The 17,697-nt window shown below is 32.9% G+C and overlaps 2 protein-coding genes across 2 annotated transcripts; both read left to right on the forward strand.

Annotated features, from left to right (window-relative positions):
* The first annotated feature begins 12,647 nt into the window (after positions 1-12,647).
* Positions 12,648-13,566, forward strand: LOC143566252 (protein FAR1-RELATED SEQUENCE 6-like). The gene is made up of 4 exons (XM_077053001.1): positions 12,648-12,686; positions 12,754-12,914; positions 13,003-13,261; positions 13,489-13,566. Exons 1-4 carry the CDS (start codon positions 12,648-12,650, stop codon positions 13,564-13,566), a joined length of 537 nt encoding a protein of 178 aa, XP_076909116.1.
* A 235-nt stretch (positions 13,567-13,801) lies between these two features.
* LOC143566253 (uncharacterized) lies at positions 13,802-14,864 on the forward strand. The gene is made up of 4 exons (XM_077053002.1): positions 13,802-14,011; positions 14,185-14,261; positions 14,304-14,730; positions 14,853-14,864. The coding sequence occupies exons 1-4, from the start codon at positions 13,802-13,804 to the stop codon at positions 14,862-14,864; spliced, it is 726 nt and encodes a 241-aa protein (XP_076909117.1).
* Positions 14,865-17,697: the final 2,833 nt, after the last annotated feature.

The following is a 17,697-nucleotide window of genomic DNA, read 5'->3' on the forward strand; positions in this document are numbered from 1 at the left end:
ATGCTTTTGTCCCACCCATTCATGTTATAGTTCATGACAAAGGTTTCAAACCTTTTGGTCAAAGAGTTGAGGATCAAATCCGTAGCCAACTCATTAGAGACGGGACAATTCAACCTACGAAGCTTTTCAATGTAGCTTTTCATCTTTAGGACATAAGATGAGACGCTTTGGGTTTCCTCCATACGACATGCATGAAACGCTCGAACCGTTTCGAAACGTTCCGCTCTAGCTTGTTGAAGGAACATTTCCTTCAATTGAGTTATCATGTCGTATGCCCCATGATGCTCGAAATCCTTTTGGATTTCGGGAATCATAGTTCCCAACATGAGGCAAGAGGCTTGCACCGAATCTTTGGTGTACTTGACCCAATCGTAATAAGCCTCCTCATCTTCCACGTTAGGCTCGTCGGGAATGGGATCGTCTAAGACATATGATATCTCTTCTTGCTTGAGAACTATTCTCAAGTTGCGATACCAATCCATAAAGTTATTATGGTTTAGACGATCCTTTTCAAGGATGGTTCTTAAGGATAGGTTACGGGTGTTATGGGTAGAGGTGTTTGCATTGTTAGCGGCCATCTACAAAATTTAACAAAGTTTTATTTAGTATTATAAACAATTTAATTATTAATACCCTTTTATTCCAAATTTTAAAATAATAATTAAATTCTAGAATCCAACGATAAATCAAATTTCGGTTAGGTGACCTTTATCCCGTTATTTGATTTAACAAGGTAGTCAACCTTGACGATTGCAACCCTTTGCAACTTCTAGAGGTATGGGACCATTCGAAATCCATATTTCGTGTTGGCATGTTTATCCCATCAACACCATTGGACCCCCATGCTTAGGTGACCTTTATCACATGGTTTCCAATTCAAGTCGTCCTACTTGTATAAACATGTAAGATTAACATACAAGTGGTTAGGTGACCTTTATCCCACAAATATGTTAATATTACCCTAAGTACATTAGTTTGCTCAAAATGGTTAGGTGACCTTTATCCCATTTAAAGTTCCCTAATACGTTAAGTGTCATACAAAAGGATGGTGTAAGACTTGTTTCCTTGGTAATTATGAAAAAGGGATTTTAAGTTTTCCAATATTCTAGTTTGAAAAACATTATGCCATATCCTAACATGCATTTAGTAATATGGCGATTTTGAAAACCAATTTTCAAGGTTCAAATTATAATAAAACCAATTTTATTATATGTGAGAAATCGCTTAGTTTTAATAAACCCATTTAATTAAACTAATTGACGCGATATTACCAAATATATATTAGAACCCGTTTTATGCTTGTTGTCGTTCCTATGTGACGGTTTGGATATCCTAATATCTATCAACCACACATTACATAAAGTAAAACAAACAACCAAGCATACATGCAAAATATAGTCATAACCGAAAACCGCTAAGTTTGACCATACTTGTTAGCCGAAACAAGTATAGGTCATAAGTCACACCTAAGGGACAAAACATGACACAAGGATGGAATGTTGACTCCCACTTGATCTTGCATCCAAATGCTTCAAGTATCCTTTCCAAGTTGTTGTGTTCTTGTTGGGCTTGTAAATGGGCTCCAAACTTCCAAAAGTCTTCTTGGGCCCAAGAGTGAAATTTATGGGCCTAATGGGCTTGAATCCCATGATGGGCCGGTGAGGCCCAACAAGCCCAAAATTTCGGTCCAAGGCCCAAATCCACCAATTCTTGCATCTTCAATTTTTACAAAATGTATCCTAATACATATTTTTCTAAAAAAAAGAAATGCAACTAATCTATTTATTACAAACCAATTTATGAATAAATAAATTACACAAGCCTAAGATTATGAATTATTACAACCATATTGAATAATAAACATAATCAACATACACAAACAACAATCAACACATCCAAGGTCTAGGTTTCGGTTATGACACAATCAAACATACCAAATGTTCTAAGCATGCAACCTAAGCAACCAATGCCTAAATACATCAAAAAAAAAAGGCAGCCCCCCCCCCCAAAGAAGGCTACGGCTCAACCCCCCCCCCCCCCCCAAAATTTTTGCAATTTTGATATTTTCAACATCCAAATGTTAGTAATGGTTTCCTAAGATCTTTGCATGCATGTCAAGATCTTACAAAACCATGAGGGGTAAAATCCACCAAAATTTCGGACCCCTTTTCACCCATGAAAAACCCGAAATCTATGAACATGCAAGGAGCATAAGTCCTTGTAACCGGCTCTTGATGCCATTGTTGGGTTTTATACAAGTTTATCAAAGTTCAAGTTAACCATATTTAACTAGAAAACGCAACGGAAGCTAAGATTTTAAAACAAGTTATGAACATACCATTATGTTAAAACTAAAACCCAAAGAACAAGGATCAAAATTACAAGAACAATATGCTCACAAAATGTAAATTGTACCTTCTTCTACCTTTAGAAGAACAAGTAAGTTGTTGATGATGATGGTGGATGAATGGCAAGCCTCCAAAGAAGAAGACCTCAAGAGTGTGATACCCCAAGCTATTTGTGACAACACCAACTTGATTGCTAGGAATTATGAACACTTAAACAAGCTCACCAAGCTCTCCCAAAAACCCCAAATGAGCCGTGAGTTTTTGGAAGAAAAGAGAGAGAGGATTTTTGATTCAACTCTTGAATTCAAAATGGGGACAAGATCAAAATTGCATGTCTTGTGAATGGTGGAGTATAAAGAGATGGTCCACACAAAAGGACAAAACATTTGGTTGAACCAAAACCACCACCCACATGGGGTGGCCGGTTTTCTTTTTTTTTTTTTTTTTTTTTTTTTTTTTTTTTGTTGTTTTGTTTTAACCATTTAAAACATCTCCTTTTATTTTATAAAACTCATTTTTATAAAATGCACATACATTTATGTAATTATTTAACCAATTAAATAATTAATTTATATAAACAAATTATCCAGATAATTTATTTAAATCCTCAAGTGTGTTTGTTTAGAAAACCAATTTTCTACACACGTAGTGTTCGGTATTCGTTTAAATGATCAAATCACTAAAAGAATACATTTGGTGTTGTCTAGCTTGTTATTGGGTATGACCCGACTTGGATCAAACACAGTTAGCCACATTAATATAAGTATGTGTCTCGGGCATACGTAATTCCAACACTTCAACCCTCTCCACCTTCATGAACTAAAAACCGAGATTTTTAGCAAGAAAACCGAGGTAAAGATCGAGTTATTTAAGTTTTCATCTTCGTTTCTTGAGTTTGTTTGCAAGAAAATGAGGTTTCAAAGATGAAAACCGATTCTTGCATGATCAAGTGAAAGTTTTTAGGTTAAACTCACCCTTTTCACGCAATGCCATGATTGTGCTTCCAAAAGTTAACAAATGAACCCTCGTTGATGTGATAGAGAAACCCTACAATAAAAAACCAAATCAATCAAACTATGAATCTATGATGTAATAAACGATTGAATTGAGTACAAATGTAAGAATGCAAACACACGAAATCAGTATGATGATATCATTTTATTGTTACACATAGAGATGCTGATCTTGTTAAAGAGCAAAATAACTCATTCCCTTAAAAAGTTTAACATTGCAAAAGGTAATGTAGTTATATAAAAACATTATTCGGTAGTCAAATAAAAGCATTATTCATTCAAGGCGCTTAATTATGTATAAACACTGGACTTACGCGATACATACGTACTCTAATGTTTAATAGATTATATTATATTTTCGATAAAAAGAATCCGATTTCAGCAGCTTTGGAACCCTAAAAGCTTCATGAGTTCAATCGGAGTTCGTTTAAGCAGGTTACCAATAAAACAAAAATCCGTTTCATTTAATCCTCACCCGTTATAACTTGTACTTTATATCTTTGATTATTAAAACAAACACACCAACTGTTTATTAAAATGCCAAACCATTGTAGACGCATAAATTGAAAAACTTTACATCATTTTGTTGCAAATAAACAATTCACAATCACTAATTTATCATAAAAACACAAAACTAACTAACTTTTCTAACCTAATTTCACACCCATGAGTCAAGACTCACTTTCCGATTGAACCCAGATGATCAATTGATTAAACAGTAATAATGCAGATTATATAAAATAAATAAATAAATAAAAGCCCCAAATTGCATACCGATTATGAAGAGGAATGAACGGGTCGACTGCTCGTCCGGTGAATCGGGTCGAGCCGTCGAGTGAATCGGGTCTGATGAAGAAGAAGAATATGTGAAGAGTTGGGGGTGGGGTTGTGTGATTTTGAGGTTATCTAAGGTGGTTGGTCCCTACGTGACATAATAATAATAATCTTACTAGAGTATTATGTCACCAATCAATTTCTTTTGTTAACTGGTGTAGGAGATGTATCAACAAGAGTTAATTGTTTTTTATTTTGATTAAATGTTGCTGATTGATTGAAAATTGGAGTTTTCATTATAACATTTGAAAATTGGAGTTTTCATTATAAAATTCTCATGTTTTTTCTTTTTCGTGTCATATTCTAAATCTTTCCATTTCAAAAAGAAACAAATAAGCTTATATTTTTTTCCTTTTTTAAACAAAACTCGGAAACACAATGTAAACATACATTTTACTAATGTTTTTTACTTGTTTTAGACATGTTATATCTTTTATTTATTTACTATTAAGAGCATGTATAGTGGGTCGTGTTTCACCTATCACATTCTTTTTGAAGGTGGGTTTCGTGTCGTCGTTGAAAGTGTGTGCATGAACACGACGTGAGGTAAAAGGTGGGGTGCTTTCCAACAAATCGCCATCTGCCACTTAACCTTTTTCTAACTATATATATATATATATAGAGAGAGAGAGAGAAAGGATCCAATACAAAAATTGATTATCGTACATTACGTACGCGAGGGTTTTGATCGTCAATTAGTAGTTTATTTAATTTGATCACGTAAGTTAACGGAAGGGTATATTTGTCTTTTACAGTATTTAAAATATCAATCACGCCTGTATATTTAGAAACCGTTTTGTAGTATACCCTGTTTTATTCAATTTGATCACGTATCCAAAACTGCTCTGTAATTGACATTACCAATTGGCGATTTTTCTTATTCGAATTAACTTGATGGCCTTTGTTGATTTGAATGCCATGTATTACGATAATCAAAGTAAGTAATTCTTGGTTTAATTTAAATCAATTTTGATTTATTTAGTTGTATACTTAGTTTAATCGACTAATAACTTAATTTTTGGGATTTTTAGGTTAATATTCTGTTGAATTCATGATCGATATTGTGTTTTTAGTTTGTCAATTACTTGTGATTCGATTAGACTTCAAATTATGTGTTTTAACAGCAAATCGTGAATAGGATCGTTGTTTTTTTTTGTTTTTTTGAGGATTAGAACATATTAATTAATAACCAGAACGTGTAAATGTTTTTTTGTTTATTAATAATCTATTTTGATGTTTCTAATTTGTTAAGTTATTTTGATATTTGATTAAATTTAAATTATATCTATTTTAGCAGGTGTTTGTAACCTGTAAGTAGATGTTTTAGTCAATTTTTTGATATGTTAACCACTTAACTGTAGTTTGTATTAGGTTTTGTAGAATTGAAAAATGTTATTTATAAATGGATGATTTGTTTAGAACGTATTAACCAAACACATTAGAGAATGTGTTAATAGAACGTGTTAGCAGAACTGGTTATATTTTATGACTTAAATTGTTTTTTAATCAGATCCTTCATCAGATGTTGTCATACCACAAGTTAATGTGTAACGATTCCGACGAAACCAGGTATACTCTAACCGGTAGACAATAGTTACGTCATATTTAATGTCGGGTACATGAATTACCATAGTAATTATACGAGAATACATGGTTCACTGTATTGATTGTACGTGAATATATAATTCATCGTATTGAATATGCGATTAATCGATCGATAATTATTGAAACCCGAACGAATCGAGGGTTCAATTATAGACGATATCTATAATATTTAGTGATTTTACGAAGCATTAATGCTTCGGGATAAGTAAAGTACGGCACAGAAAAAGAATTTCGATTTAATGATACGTCGGTACATTAAACGAAACCTTCAATACCAAACCGAGCAAGAGATGATCGATCAAGCCGAAAAAGATGCGCAATAATTAATAATATGATGTTTTAAGTTAATAAATGTCATGGTTTAAGTTTTTAAAGTTTTTAAATCGGTTTTAAATAAATTTCATTTTTAAGCCGAAAACGACCGTTTTAGCCTCGTTTTAAGCCGAGTTAAACATTCAACCGAAAAACGAAATGAACCAGATTATCCAAAACATTATCCGGATTGCGAGAATCCAAACATGTGGCTAGGAATGGAGAGGTGGGTCCCACCCCACCTCACCCTTAACACCGATCGGACCCAAGGGGTTAAACCCCATTCTCTTGTTATTTTTTTTAAGCAACCAATCCATGTTCTTCAACCCTCTCCACCTTCATGAACTAAAAACCGAGATTTTTAGCAAGAAAACCGAGGTAAAGATCGAGTTATTTAAGTTTTCATCTTCGTTTCTTGAGTTTGTTTGCAAGAAAATGAGGTTTCAAAGATGAAAACCGATTCTTGCATGATCAAGTGAAAGTTTTTAGGTTAAACTCACCCTTTTCACGCAATGCCATGATTGTGCTTCCAAAAGTTAACAAATGAACCCTCGTTGATGTGATAGAGAAACCCTACAATAAAAAACCAAATCAATCAAACTATGAATCTATGATGTAATAAACGATTGAATTGAGTACAAATGTAAGAATGCAAACACACGAAATCAGTATGATGATATCATTTTATTGTTACACATAGAGATGCTGATCTTGTTAAAGAGCAAAATAACTCATTCCCTTAAAAAGTTTAACATTGCAAAAGGTAATGTAGTTATATAAAAACATTATTCGGTAGTCAAATAAAAGCATTATTCATTCAAGGCGCTTAATTATGTATAAACACTGGACTTACGCGATACATACGTACTCTAATGTTTAATAGATTATATTATATTTTCGATAAAAAGAATCCGATTTCAGCAGCTTTGGAACCCTAAAAGCTTCATGAGTTCAATCGGAGTTCGTTTAAGCAGGTTACCAATAAAACAAAAATCCGTTTCATTTAATCCTCACCCGTTATAACTTGTACTTTATATCTTTGATTATTAAAACAAACACACCAACTGTTTATTAAAATGCCAAACCATTGTAGACGCATAAATTGAAAAACTTTACATCATTTTGTTGCAAATAAACAATTCACAATCACTAATTTATCATAAAAACACAAAACTAACTAACTTTTCTAACCTAATTTCACACCCATGAGTCAAGACTCACTTTCCGATTGAACCCAGATGATCAATTGATTAAACAGTAATAATGCAGATTATATAAAATAAATAAATAAATAAAAGCCCCAAATTGCATACCGATTATGAAGAGGAATGAACGGGTCGACTGCTCGTCCGGTGAATCGGGTCGAGCCGTCGAGTGAATCGGGTCTGATGAAGAAGAAGAATATGTGAAGAGTTGGGGGTGGGGTTGTGTGATTTTGAGGTTATCTAAGGTGGTTGGTCCCTACGTGACATAATAATAATAATCTTACTAGAGTATTATGTCACCAATCAATTTCTTTTGTTAACTGGTGTAGGAGATGTATCAACAAGAGTTAATTGTTTTTTATTTTGATTAAATGTTGCTGATTGATTGAAAATTGGAGTTTTCATTATAACATTTGAAAATTGGAGTTTTCATTATAAAATTCTCATGTTTTTTCTTTTTCGTGTCATATTCTAAATCTTTCCATTTCAAAAAGAAACAAATAAGCTTATATTTTTTTCCTTTTTTAAACAAAACTCGGAAACACAATGTAAACATACATTTTACTAATGTTTTTTACTTGTTTTAGACATGTTATATCTTTTATTTATTTACTATTAAGAGCATGTATAGTGGGTCGTGTTTCACCTATCACATTCTTTTTGAAGGTGGGTTTCGTGTCGTCGTTGAAAGTGTGTGCATGAACACGACGTGAGGTAAAAGGTGGGGTGCTTTCCAACAAATCGCCATCTGCCACTTAACCTTTTTCTAACTATATATATATATATAGAGAGAGAGAGAGAGAAAGGATCCAATACAAAAATTGATTATCGTACATTACGTACGCGAGGGTTTTGATCGTCAATTAGTAGTTTATTTAATTTGATCACGTAAGTTAACGGAAGGGTATATTTGTCTTTTTACAATATTTAAAATATCAATCACGCCTGTATATTTAGAAACCGTTTTGTAGTATACCCTGTTTTATTCAATTTGATCACGTATCCAAAAACTGCTCTGTAATTGACATTACCAATTGGCGATTTTTCTTATTCGAATTAACTTGACGGCCTTTGTTGATTTGAATGCCATGTATTACGATAATCAAAGTAAGTAATTCTAGGTTTAATTTAAATCAATTTTGATTTATTTAGTTGTATACTTAGTTTAATCGACTGATAACTTAATTTTTGGGATTTTTAGGTTAATATTCTGTTGAATTCATGATCGATATTGTGTTTTTAGTTTGTCAATTACTTGTGATTCGATTAGACTTCAAATTATATGTTTTAACAGCAAATCGTGAATAGGATCGTTGTTTTTTTTGTTTTTTTGAGGATTAGAACATATTAATTAATAACCAGAACGTGTAAATGTTTTTTTGTTTATTAATAATCTATTTTGATGTTTCTAATTTGTTAAGTTATTTTGATATTTGATTAAATTTAAATTATATCTATTTTAGCAGGTGTTTGTAACCTGTAACTAGATGTTTTAGTCAATTTTTTGATATGTTAACCACTTAACTGTAGTTTGTATTAGGTTTTGTAGAATTGAAAAATGTTATTTATAAATGGATGATTTGTTTAGAACGTATTAACCAAACGCATTAGAGAATGTGTTAATAGAACGTGTTAGCAGAACTGGTTATATTTTATGACTTAAATTGTTTTTTAATCAGATCCTTCATCAGATGTTGTCATACCACAAGTTAATGTGTAACGATTCCGACGAAACCAGGTATACCCTAACCGGTAGACAATAGTTACGTCATATTTAATGTCGGGTACATGAATTACCATAGTAATTATACGAGAATACATGGTTCACTGTATTGATTGTACGTGAATATATAATTCATCGTATTGAATATGCGATTAATCGATCGATAATTATTGAAACCCAAACGAATCGAGAGTTCAATTATAGACGATATCTATAATATTTAGTGATTTTACGAAGCATTAATGCTTCGGGATAAGTAAAGTACGGCACAGAAAAAGAATTTCGATTTAATGATACGTCGGTACATTAAACGAAACCTTCAATACCAAACCGAGCAAGAGATGATCGATCAAGCCGAAAAAGATGCGCAATAATTAATAATATGATGTTTTAAGTTAATAAATGTCGTGGTTTAAGTTTTTAAAGTTTTTAAATCGGTTTTAAATAAATTTCATTTTTAAGCCGAAAAAGACCGTTTTAGCCTCGTTTTAAGCCGAGTTAAACATTCAACCGAAAAACGAAATGAACCAGATTATCCAAAATATTATCCGGATTGCGAGAATCCAAACATGTGGCTAGGAATGGAGAGGTGGGTCCCACCCCACCTCACCCTTAACACCTTTCCGACCCAAGGGGTTAAACCCCATTATCTTGTTATTTTTTTTAAGCAACCAATCCATGTTCTTCAACCCTCTCCACCTTAATGAACTAAAAACCGAGATTTTTAGCAAGAAAACCGAGGTAAAGATCGAGTTATTTACGTTTTCATCTTCGTTTCTTGAGTTTGTTTGCAAGAAAATGAGGTTTCAAAGATAAAAACCGATTCTTGCATGATCAAGTGATGTATACGAGTTATATAAGGGATCTTGGTCCAAGAAAGGAGTTAAACGAACCAAAAACGAATTTTTACGGTTTAAACTTTAGTTTTGAAACAATAACCGAAACTATAGTGTAAGAGGCTTGATTGTGAGTGTAACTTGCTTGGTATTGTGGTATGTTGGTTGTAGGTTCTGCATTTAGTGGTAGATAAGGTGGAAAGACGAGTTTGTAGCTTGTAGTGGCGGAAAACAAAAGGTATATTCGGTTTATGTTCGGTTATGGATTTTTGGACAGATTGTGAATGGTTTAGAGTTAGGTCATAAAATTTTACAGAGGTGTTAAATACATGAAAATAAGAGTTCTGTGAATTTTTAGTAATTTTTGGACAAAGGATGAATATTTGGTGAATTTAATGCTCGGTTTTGGCTAAAAATGGTGAAAAATAGTTAAATATCATGAAAAATTCTGGAAAATTCCAGATAAGCTTTTTATAACATGTAAAAATCACACAAAAAATTTTAGATCCGTTGGAGAAGTCTAAGTAGGCTTTTCGGTTAAACGAGTTCTAGGGTTTTCTAGCTCGGTTTTAGTGAAAATGGCATGTAAAAAGAGATTTTGGTTCTGGAAAAATTACAGGGGACTATGTGGATGGCAGGGGTCATCCAGGAAAAAATTGGGATTTTTCTAAGGTCGTTTGGTATTTACGACATATTTAGTGTTTAAATGGTGTTTAAAAATAGATAAAAAATTTTAAATATAAAAATTAATTCTGGAAATATTTTTATAAAATTCCCCACTGTCAAAAAATGATCTGTACAAAATTTCAAGATCCGAGATTAAACGGATAATTATTTGTGCAAAAACAAACTTTTAAAGTTTAAAACGTGTAAACCGGTAAAGTTCGCCTAAGCGAGCTGACTGGTGTATAAAAACCCTAAAAATGAACTATTTTCATATAACTGAGTTAAATGTAAATCATCCGAAAATAATTCGGATAATTTGAGTAATTTTAACCGATTTAACAGTTTCCGGTGCACTAAAGACGGAAACGGGTCCCGCGGCCAATCGGGGCGTCTAAACCGAGCTCTAATTTCACAACTTTAATTAAATTATCAGTCAACGACTATTTTCGGGTCGTGTGTGACCAAACTCATTTTTGAAACGTAAAAACGGATAACCGTGCTAGACACGCTAAACGGGGAAAACAAACTAATAGAATTTTGACTACTGAACTCTAAACGATATCACAATCTGAGTCCGGAGAAGTGTTTCTGGGTTAATATTGCCCCCGGAATGGGTACAGTACTGGGTTAACAGTGTCCCCAGATGTCCCTAGAAGTGTTTATGGGTTAACATTGCCCCCGGAACGGGTACAGTACTGGGTTAACAGTGTCCCCAGATGTACCGGTTAACACGGTTAAAGTTATATTAATAGTAATTGTATAGTAACGATCATAGGGATCATATTACAGATTGGACATGTTAACTGATAATGACTGTTGTTACCTGCTTGCATGTGTTAAGGTGAGTTTCACGAGCCCCTTTTTCTGAATTGTTTTATAATATTTTCCCGGGGCGGAAAGCATGTTACTATTGAAATGTTTAAGTACATACTGAACGCATGGATTTGCGTGTATTTATAAATATTTGATTGTACGGGAATCGTACGGAATGGGTACAGTACTGGGTTAACAGTGTCCCCAGATGTCCTTAGAAGTGTTTCTGGGTTAACATTGCCCCCGGAATGGGTACTGTACTGGGTTAACAGTGTCCCCAGATGTCCCTAGAAGTGTTTCTGGGTTAACATTGCCCCCGGAATGGGTACTGTACTGGGTTAACAGTGTCCCCAGATGTCCCTAGAAGTGTTTCTGGGTTAACATTGCCCCCGGAACGGGTACAGTACTGGGTTAACAGAGGTTTCACTTGTGGGCTCAGCATAATTACATCGATAATATTATATTTTGATATTGATTTATCATGGTTTACTCGAATTGTGAAACTCACCAACTATTCGTAGTTGACCCATTTTCTCACATGCTTTTCAGGTACGATTAAGATGAAGTGATTGCTTACGTGCTAAGTGCTTGTTGTGAGTAAGATTTGCGTGCGGAATGTTATGATACATTATAATAGATAGAATTATTTATCATATTGTATGATGTGTGTATCACCTAGACGGTAATGAAATATGAAATAATGTAAATTGAAGTATATTAATGTATTCAGTTTTCTTTATAAACAATGTGGTTGATATCAGAGGTGTCTGTGGCGCCCCGGTTACGTTTCCGCTGCGGTTACGGGGTGTTACATAATGCCTCTTGTAAACCTGTGAAAGGAATGGTTTTTGAATCTGTTGATCATGCATATGTTTTCTATTGTGAATATGCAAAGAAAGCTGGTTTTTGTGTTCGTAAAGGAGATTCATACATGAATGATGGTTTACTAAAGTCTAAGTGTTTTACTCGTTCAAAAGAAGGTCACAAACCACCAAACCGTTATGATTCTATGGCTGAAAAAGAGTGTTTAAACAGACCATATTATAAAAGAAGGAATAGACCAACAATTTGGTGTGGTTGACGAGCTCAAATTTTTTTAAAATCTGATGACGGTTTGAGGTTTGAAATAAATGTATTTGTCGAATGACATAATCATGAAATGGTGGGTTCAAATGATATGCATTTTCTTCGAGCGAATAGAAAGTTGACTTATGTACAACAAGATATTATATATGAGATGTCAACATTGAATTTGGGTACTTTTAAGGCGTTTAATATTCTGAGGACAAAGTATGGAGGATTTGAGGAAGTTGGGGCTACAAAAGATGATTGTAAGAATTTTAAACAAAGTTTAACTTGTTTTATTGGTGAATATGATGCTGAAATGGTTGTACAAAGATTAAGTGGGAGAAAAACTGTTGTGATGATTATTCGTTTGAGTACACTGTTAATAATAATGGTGAGTTAGATCGTTTGTTTTGGGCTGATGAGATTTCAAAGAAGAATTATTTGGCTTTTGGAGATATTATATCATTTGATGCCACATTTAATTCCAACAAGTATGTCATTTAATACATTTGTTTTTTTTACTTTTTAATATTTTACAGATGTTTTTATTTAATTCTTTTTTATAAATTTGTTTTACAGATACATGATGGTTTTTGTACAATTTACTGCCACTGATAATCACTGCCAAAATGTTACAGTTGGTGTTGGATTGCTATCTTCTGAATCTATTGAATCTTATTCATGGCTTTTGAAAGTTTTTCTTGATTTTTTTGATATTGCCCCAAAGGTGGTTGTTACTGATCAAGATCCTGCTATGAAGCAAGCAATCTCCTCAGTCTTCCCAAACTCGAGACATCGGTTATGCATGTGGCATATTATGAAAAAACTTGCTGATAAGGTAACTTATTGTTATGTATCACAGTATTATGAAAACGTATTAGAACGTTTTAGAACGTCTAAACATATTAGCATGCATCACTATGTTTACTGCATAGTTTTAAACGTATGAGAACATATTATTTGTGTTTTAGAAGTTTTTGTATTTCAATTGGAATGATATAGAACCTATTAACCTTTTTTACTGAAATAGAACGTATTACTAAATTTTTAATTTTGTAACAACAGGTTGGTGTTGCCCTTTGTAATAATGAAGATTCCAAACGTAAAATACGTGACATTGTTTGGACAGATGCAATTTATTAATCCGAATTCGAAACACAGTTGGAACTTATAATGAATGAATATGATCTCGAAACAAATAAATGGTTGTCTGACATGTTTGAAATGAGATATGATTGGATACCTGCTTATTATAGGGATGAACCGTTGTCTGGTCTTATGAGAACTACATCGAGATCAGAAAGTGAAAATCATTTGTTTTTTGTCAATTTCTAACTCAGTTATCACTTGTTGATTCTTTAGTCATTTTGATCATTGTATGGAGATTCAAAGGCACAATGGTAGGAAAAATAATCATGATACTAGGTGCACGCATCCTGCTTTGGTTAGTGAAAACCCTTTTGAGAAGGAAGCAGAACTGATGTATACAAGGGTTATTTTTAGTGATTTCCAAGATGAAATGTATCATATTAGAAGCGGTGTTGCATGTTTGAAATCAACCGAAGAAGAATATTTTGTGAGGTTTTCTGTATTTGACTTTTAATGCGTATGTCCCAGGATGTTTGGAGGTAAGATTGAGTTAATTCTTTTTTACAAAACGTGTTAGAACGTTTAAACTTTTTTTTTAACATAGATCGTGTTAGTATTGTTTTTAATTGATTTGAAATATAATGTTTAAAGTATTTATATTTTTTTTGTTAGGTTTTGTTTAAGAAGGATGGTGTGGACGGAATTGATTCGACAATTTCATGCGGATGTAAAAGATTTGAACATTATGGGTTATTGTGTCATCACAATCTTCATATTTTAAATTTGTTCAGAGTTACAAGATTCCCAAAGAAATACATGTTGGATCGTTGGAAGAGAGATGCTGGTGTAAATCCTAGAACTGCTTCAATTTCAAGTTTTGGTAACGAGACAAATTTCAAAGTTAAAGAGATTTCAAGAGAAATAACGTTGGTCGGTGGGTATCTTATAAATTGCTATGTAATCGATGTTGACGAACTAATTATAGTCAGAGATCAAATGAATATAATGATCAAACATGCCGATGAGACAAGATACAAAAGAACTACTTTATCAAACAAGGATAGGTTTGCTGTTGTTCTATGGTATAATCAATCATCAAAGGTGACTGTCCGTTTTCCTAGTGGTATAAAAAACAAGGGTCGCGGGTCACATAAAATGATTAAATCCCAGAAAGAGATAGCTATAAGTCGGTCTGGGAAGAAATATAGAGAATGCAAAGTTTGTCATCAACATGGTCATAACAGCCGGACTTGTCCCCAACTTCGAGAAGAATAATTTTTAGCCGTTTCGTTTTGTTTATATTTTTCTTTTTAAACTTTTGTTTTTGGTTTTTTTTGTAGTCGAACGTGTAAGTTGGTTAGTAGAACGTGTAATTGTATTTTTTTGTTATGTTATATATTTTAATTCAATAATGCATCGTAAATAAACTGATCTTATATTAAAACTGGTTCAAAAGACATTCATAAGAGACAAACCTACTTACATCAAAAGACAACCCAACCCAACTTATCAAACAACCTAATCACAAACTTATTATAAACCACCACACCAACAGTCATCACGAACCCTAGTTGTTGTCAAGGATATCTTGAGCCCCTTTAAGCTTGAGTCTCTTATTCATCGACACCTTGTGAGCTGTCTCTCAAGAACATCATGAAGTTTACCATAGCATGAAGCTTGATTTTCCAGGTAGTTTACTGCCTTTGTCTTGAACGTGCTTTCAGGTTGTTTCTTAAATTCTTGGTAGAGATCATTGCTTTTTGTCGCTTCATCGCTCACACTCCCCTTTGTAGCTTGAATCACTCTTAGCCGATTGCAATCTTTCTCAAGCTCAATGTTGATTCTTGCTCTAAAAATGCTCTTCACTGTAACATTTCCGGAATCCTTTTATTTTCATTTGTGTGTGTTTGTTTGTTGTGTTTGCTCTCTTTTTATAGACTTAAAGATTTTTGGTTGGTGAATGAAGTTATTGCATTATTTACTTAACATCTGACTTGAGTATATATATCTAGCTATATTAACATTTCAGTAGGCATGATTGCATTACATTTTTTTGCAATTTGAGTAGTTGAACGTATTAATGGAATTTGTAATTAATTCTTTTTTCTTGGTAATTTAATCTTTGATGTGTCTTCACTCTTCTTATAATTGGTTGGTGATGTAACTTATTGCATAATTTAGTTAATATCTAACGTAATTTTCTAATTACATATAGCTGTCATTTCAGTAGGGTTATTATGTGACCAATTTTTTCAACTTTGACTTGTAGAACGTATTAATTGAACGTGTAAGTTTTTTTTTCACAGTTCTCTAATATTTAAATTTTTAAACAAATTGTTAATATTTAAAAGATTTTCACTTTTCCAATAATTGATTTTACTTTAGTTTTTTTTTTGTCTTATCTATCTTTCTTTTTATCTATTTAATTACAACCACACCTTTCACCTCACCACACAAATTTCAAAACTCATCACCCAAGATATAGATTGTGAGGGTTCCTCACCTTCATCGTATTCTTCATCAGCTAAGGATTTGCTATTGAAACAATATCAAGCACAGATCCTTGAAGATACAAAGAGTCGTGCTGCTTTACAAGATCAGTTTATCATAACCGTTGGTGTAACATGGATATGAGGGATGAAATAACAAATTTGCTAGAAAAAATGTCTGGTAGTACTATTAACTATTTGTGTGCTTTGTTTTTGGTTGACATAGGAAAAAAGGAAGCATATGAGTTGAAAGATTCATGCAAGGTGATATAACTTCTGAATTGCTCTATTAAATTGAAGACCGACTTTCTTAAATCTATCATGTAATAAATGGATTTTAGGCTGTGTTTTCTGAATATACATTAATTGTTGTGTCGTTTTTATGTGTTATGTGGTTTGATAACTTCTATGTTTAATGGTAAGTTAATTCTATGTTTAATGTTTTTGTTTACTTGATGAAGAACTCTTTGTTATCTTATAAACAACTAGTTAATACAACTAAATATCAAGGACTGATAATACATATAAGCAAACATAAGATGGATATGTTTAGTTAGAACGTATAATCAAAACCAAAATTAAACTCTATCCTATTCTGGTAGAACGTATAAGCTGTTATAACTTGGAAAAGATAAAACTAGTCATTTCTATACAAACATAACAAAGATACCAAGGTTTCCCGATCTTCTGATCTGCCATTTCTATTCCTCTTGCCTCTCATTAATTTTAGCAGTTAAATTCTTGAAACTGAACAGTGTTTTGTCATCAGATAATGCATCATATTCCTTTGCCAGTTTAACTAAATCGGTTTTGGCTTTATTGATATCAGATAGTAAAACCTTTGACATGTATTTTATCCTCAAATCGTTTAGTTGTCGTTTCTGCCTTGGAGACTCTTTATAAAATCCGCATGTCCATGGATACTTCCCCTTATAAGTTTCCATGTGTCTAGTGAAGATATACCATAATCGAGTTTGTTGCTTTTTGTTGTCCAATCCATCTGCAGCCTTTTGATTTCTGATATCTCCAACCTTGGTGCAATCGGGTGCTTCATCTTCACTAAATATATGCAAAAAATATCCCTCTGCGGGCAATCAACGTAATTCAAATTTTTTTTTTGGCTATATTCCGTAAATCAGTTTACAAAATATTTAAATGTTTACCAGCTTTTCTGGGACACCCTTGTATCTTATTCCCAAAGTTTTTTTTATTTGTAGAATTTGCTTATTCTTGAACTGATTTAAAGCGAGTAGTTTTTAATATATCACTGTTAGCCATGTTGTCAATCAGCTCGATCGTTCCTATTTTCAAATTGTAAACCACTCTATAGAAATGGTATTCATAAAGTACCGGCACAACAAACAGCGTAACCGGTTCGAGTGACTCGTATTTATGTAAAGCCATTATCTTTTCAAGGTTGTCCGTGAAAACTTCTAGTATTCTATAATCGCTGATGTTAGCTTCCTTTAAATAGTAATCACTTGGCTTCATGTATCAAAATGAAAATTTGATATAATTAATCTACATATAAATTTTTTTAACGTATAAATAAAGGTGTAATACTTACTATAATTGTAGATGAAGCAAAAAACCTCAACGGGGATAATTTTTCATCTCTCTTCTTTTCTTCATAATTCAACAATTCTGTGTAAATGCCCATAGCACCAGCCGAGATGTATATATTCGGACAAAAGCA

This window comes from Bidens hawaiensis, unplaced genomic scaffold, assembly GCF_021521415.1.
Source record: "Bidens hawaiensis isolate Kalapana, Puna unplaced genomic scaffold, B.hawaiensis_p1.1 tig00022778_1, whole genome shotgun sequence".
Taxonomy (NCBI): domain Eukaryota; kingdom Viridiplantae; phylum Streptophyta; class Magnoliopsida; order Asterales; family Asteraceae; genus Bidens; species Bidens hawaiensis.

What these genes read in the sequence shown, in the direction of transcription:
- LOC143566252 (XM_077053001.1), top strand. Translation starts at nt 12,648, where the DNA reads ATGGAGGATTTGAGGAAGTTGGGGCTACAAAAGATGATT. An exon ending in GCCACATTTAATTCCAACAA is followed by an intron (nt 12,915 to 13,002) that starts GTATGTCATTTA and finishes TTTGTTTTACAG; the next exon opens with ATACATGATGGTTTTTGTAC. An exon ending in TGAAAAAACTTGCTGATAAG is followed by an intron (nt 13,262 to 13,488) that starts GTAACTTATTGT and finishes TTGTAACAACAG; the next exon opens with GTTGGTGTTGCCCTTTGTAA.
- LOC143566253 (XM_077053002.1), top strand. Translation starts at nt 13,802, where the DNA reads ATGGAGATTCAAAGGCACAATGGTAGGAAAAATAATCATGATACTAGG. An exon ending in AATATTTTGTGAGGTTTTCT is followed by an intron (nt 14,012 to 14,184) that starts GTATTTGACTTT and finishes TTTTTTTGTTAG; the next exon opens with GTTTTGTTTAAGAAGGATGG. An exon ending in AAAAGATTTGAACATTATGG is followed by an intron (nt 14,262 to 14,303) that starts GTTATTGTGTCA and finishes AAATTTGTTCAG; the next exon opens with AGTTACAAGATTCCCAAAGA.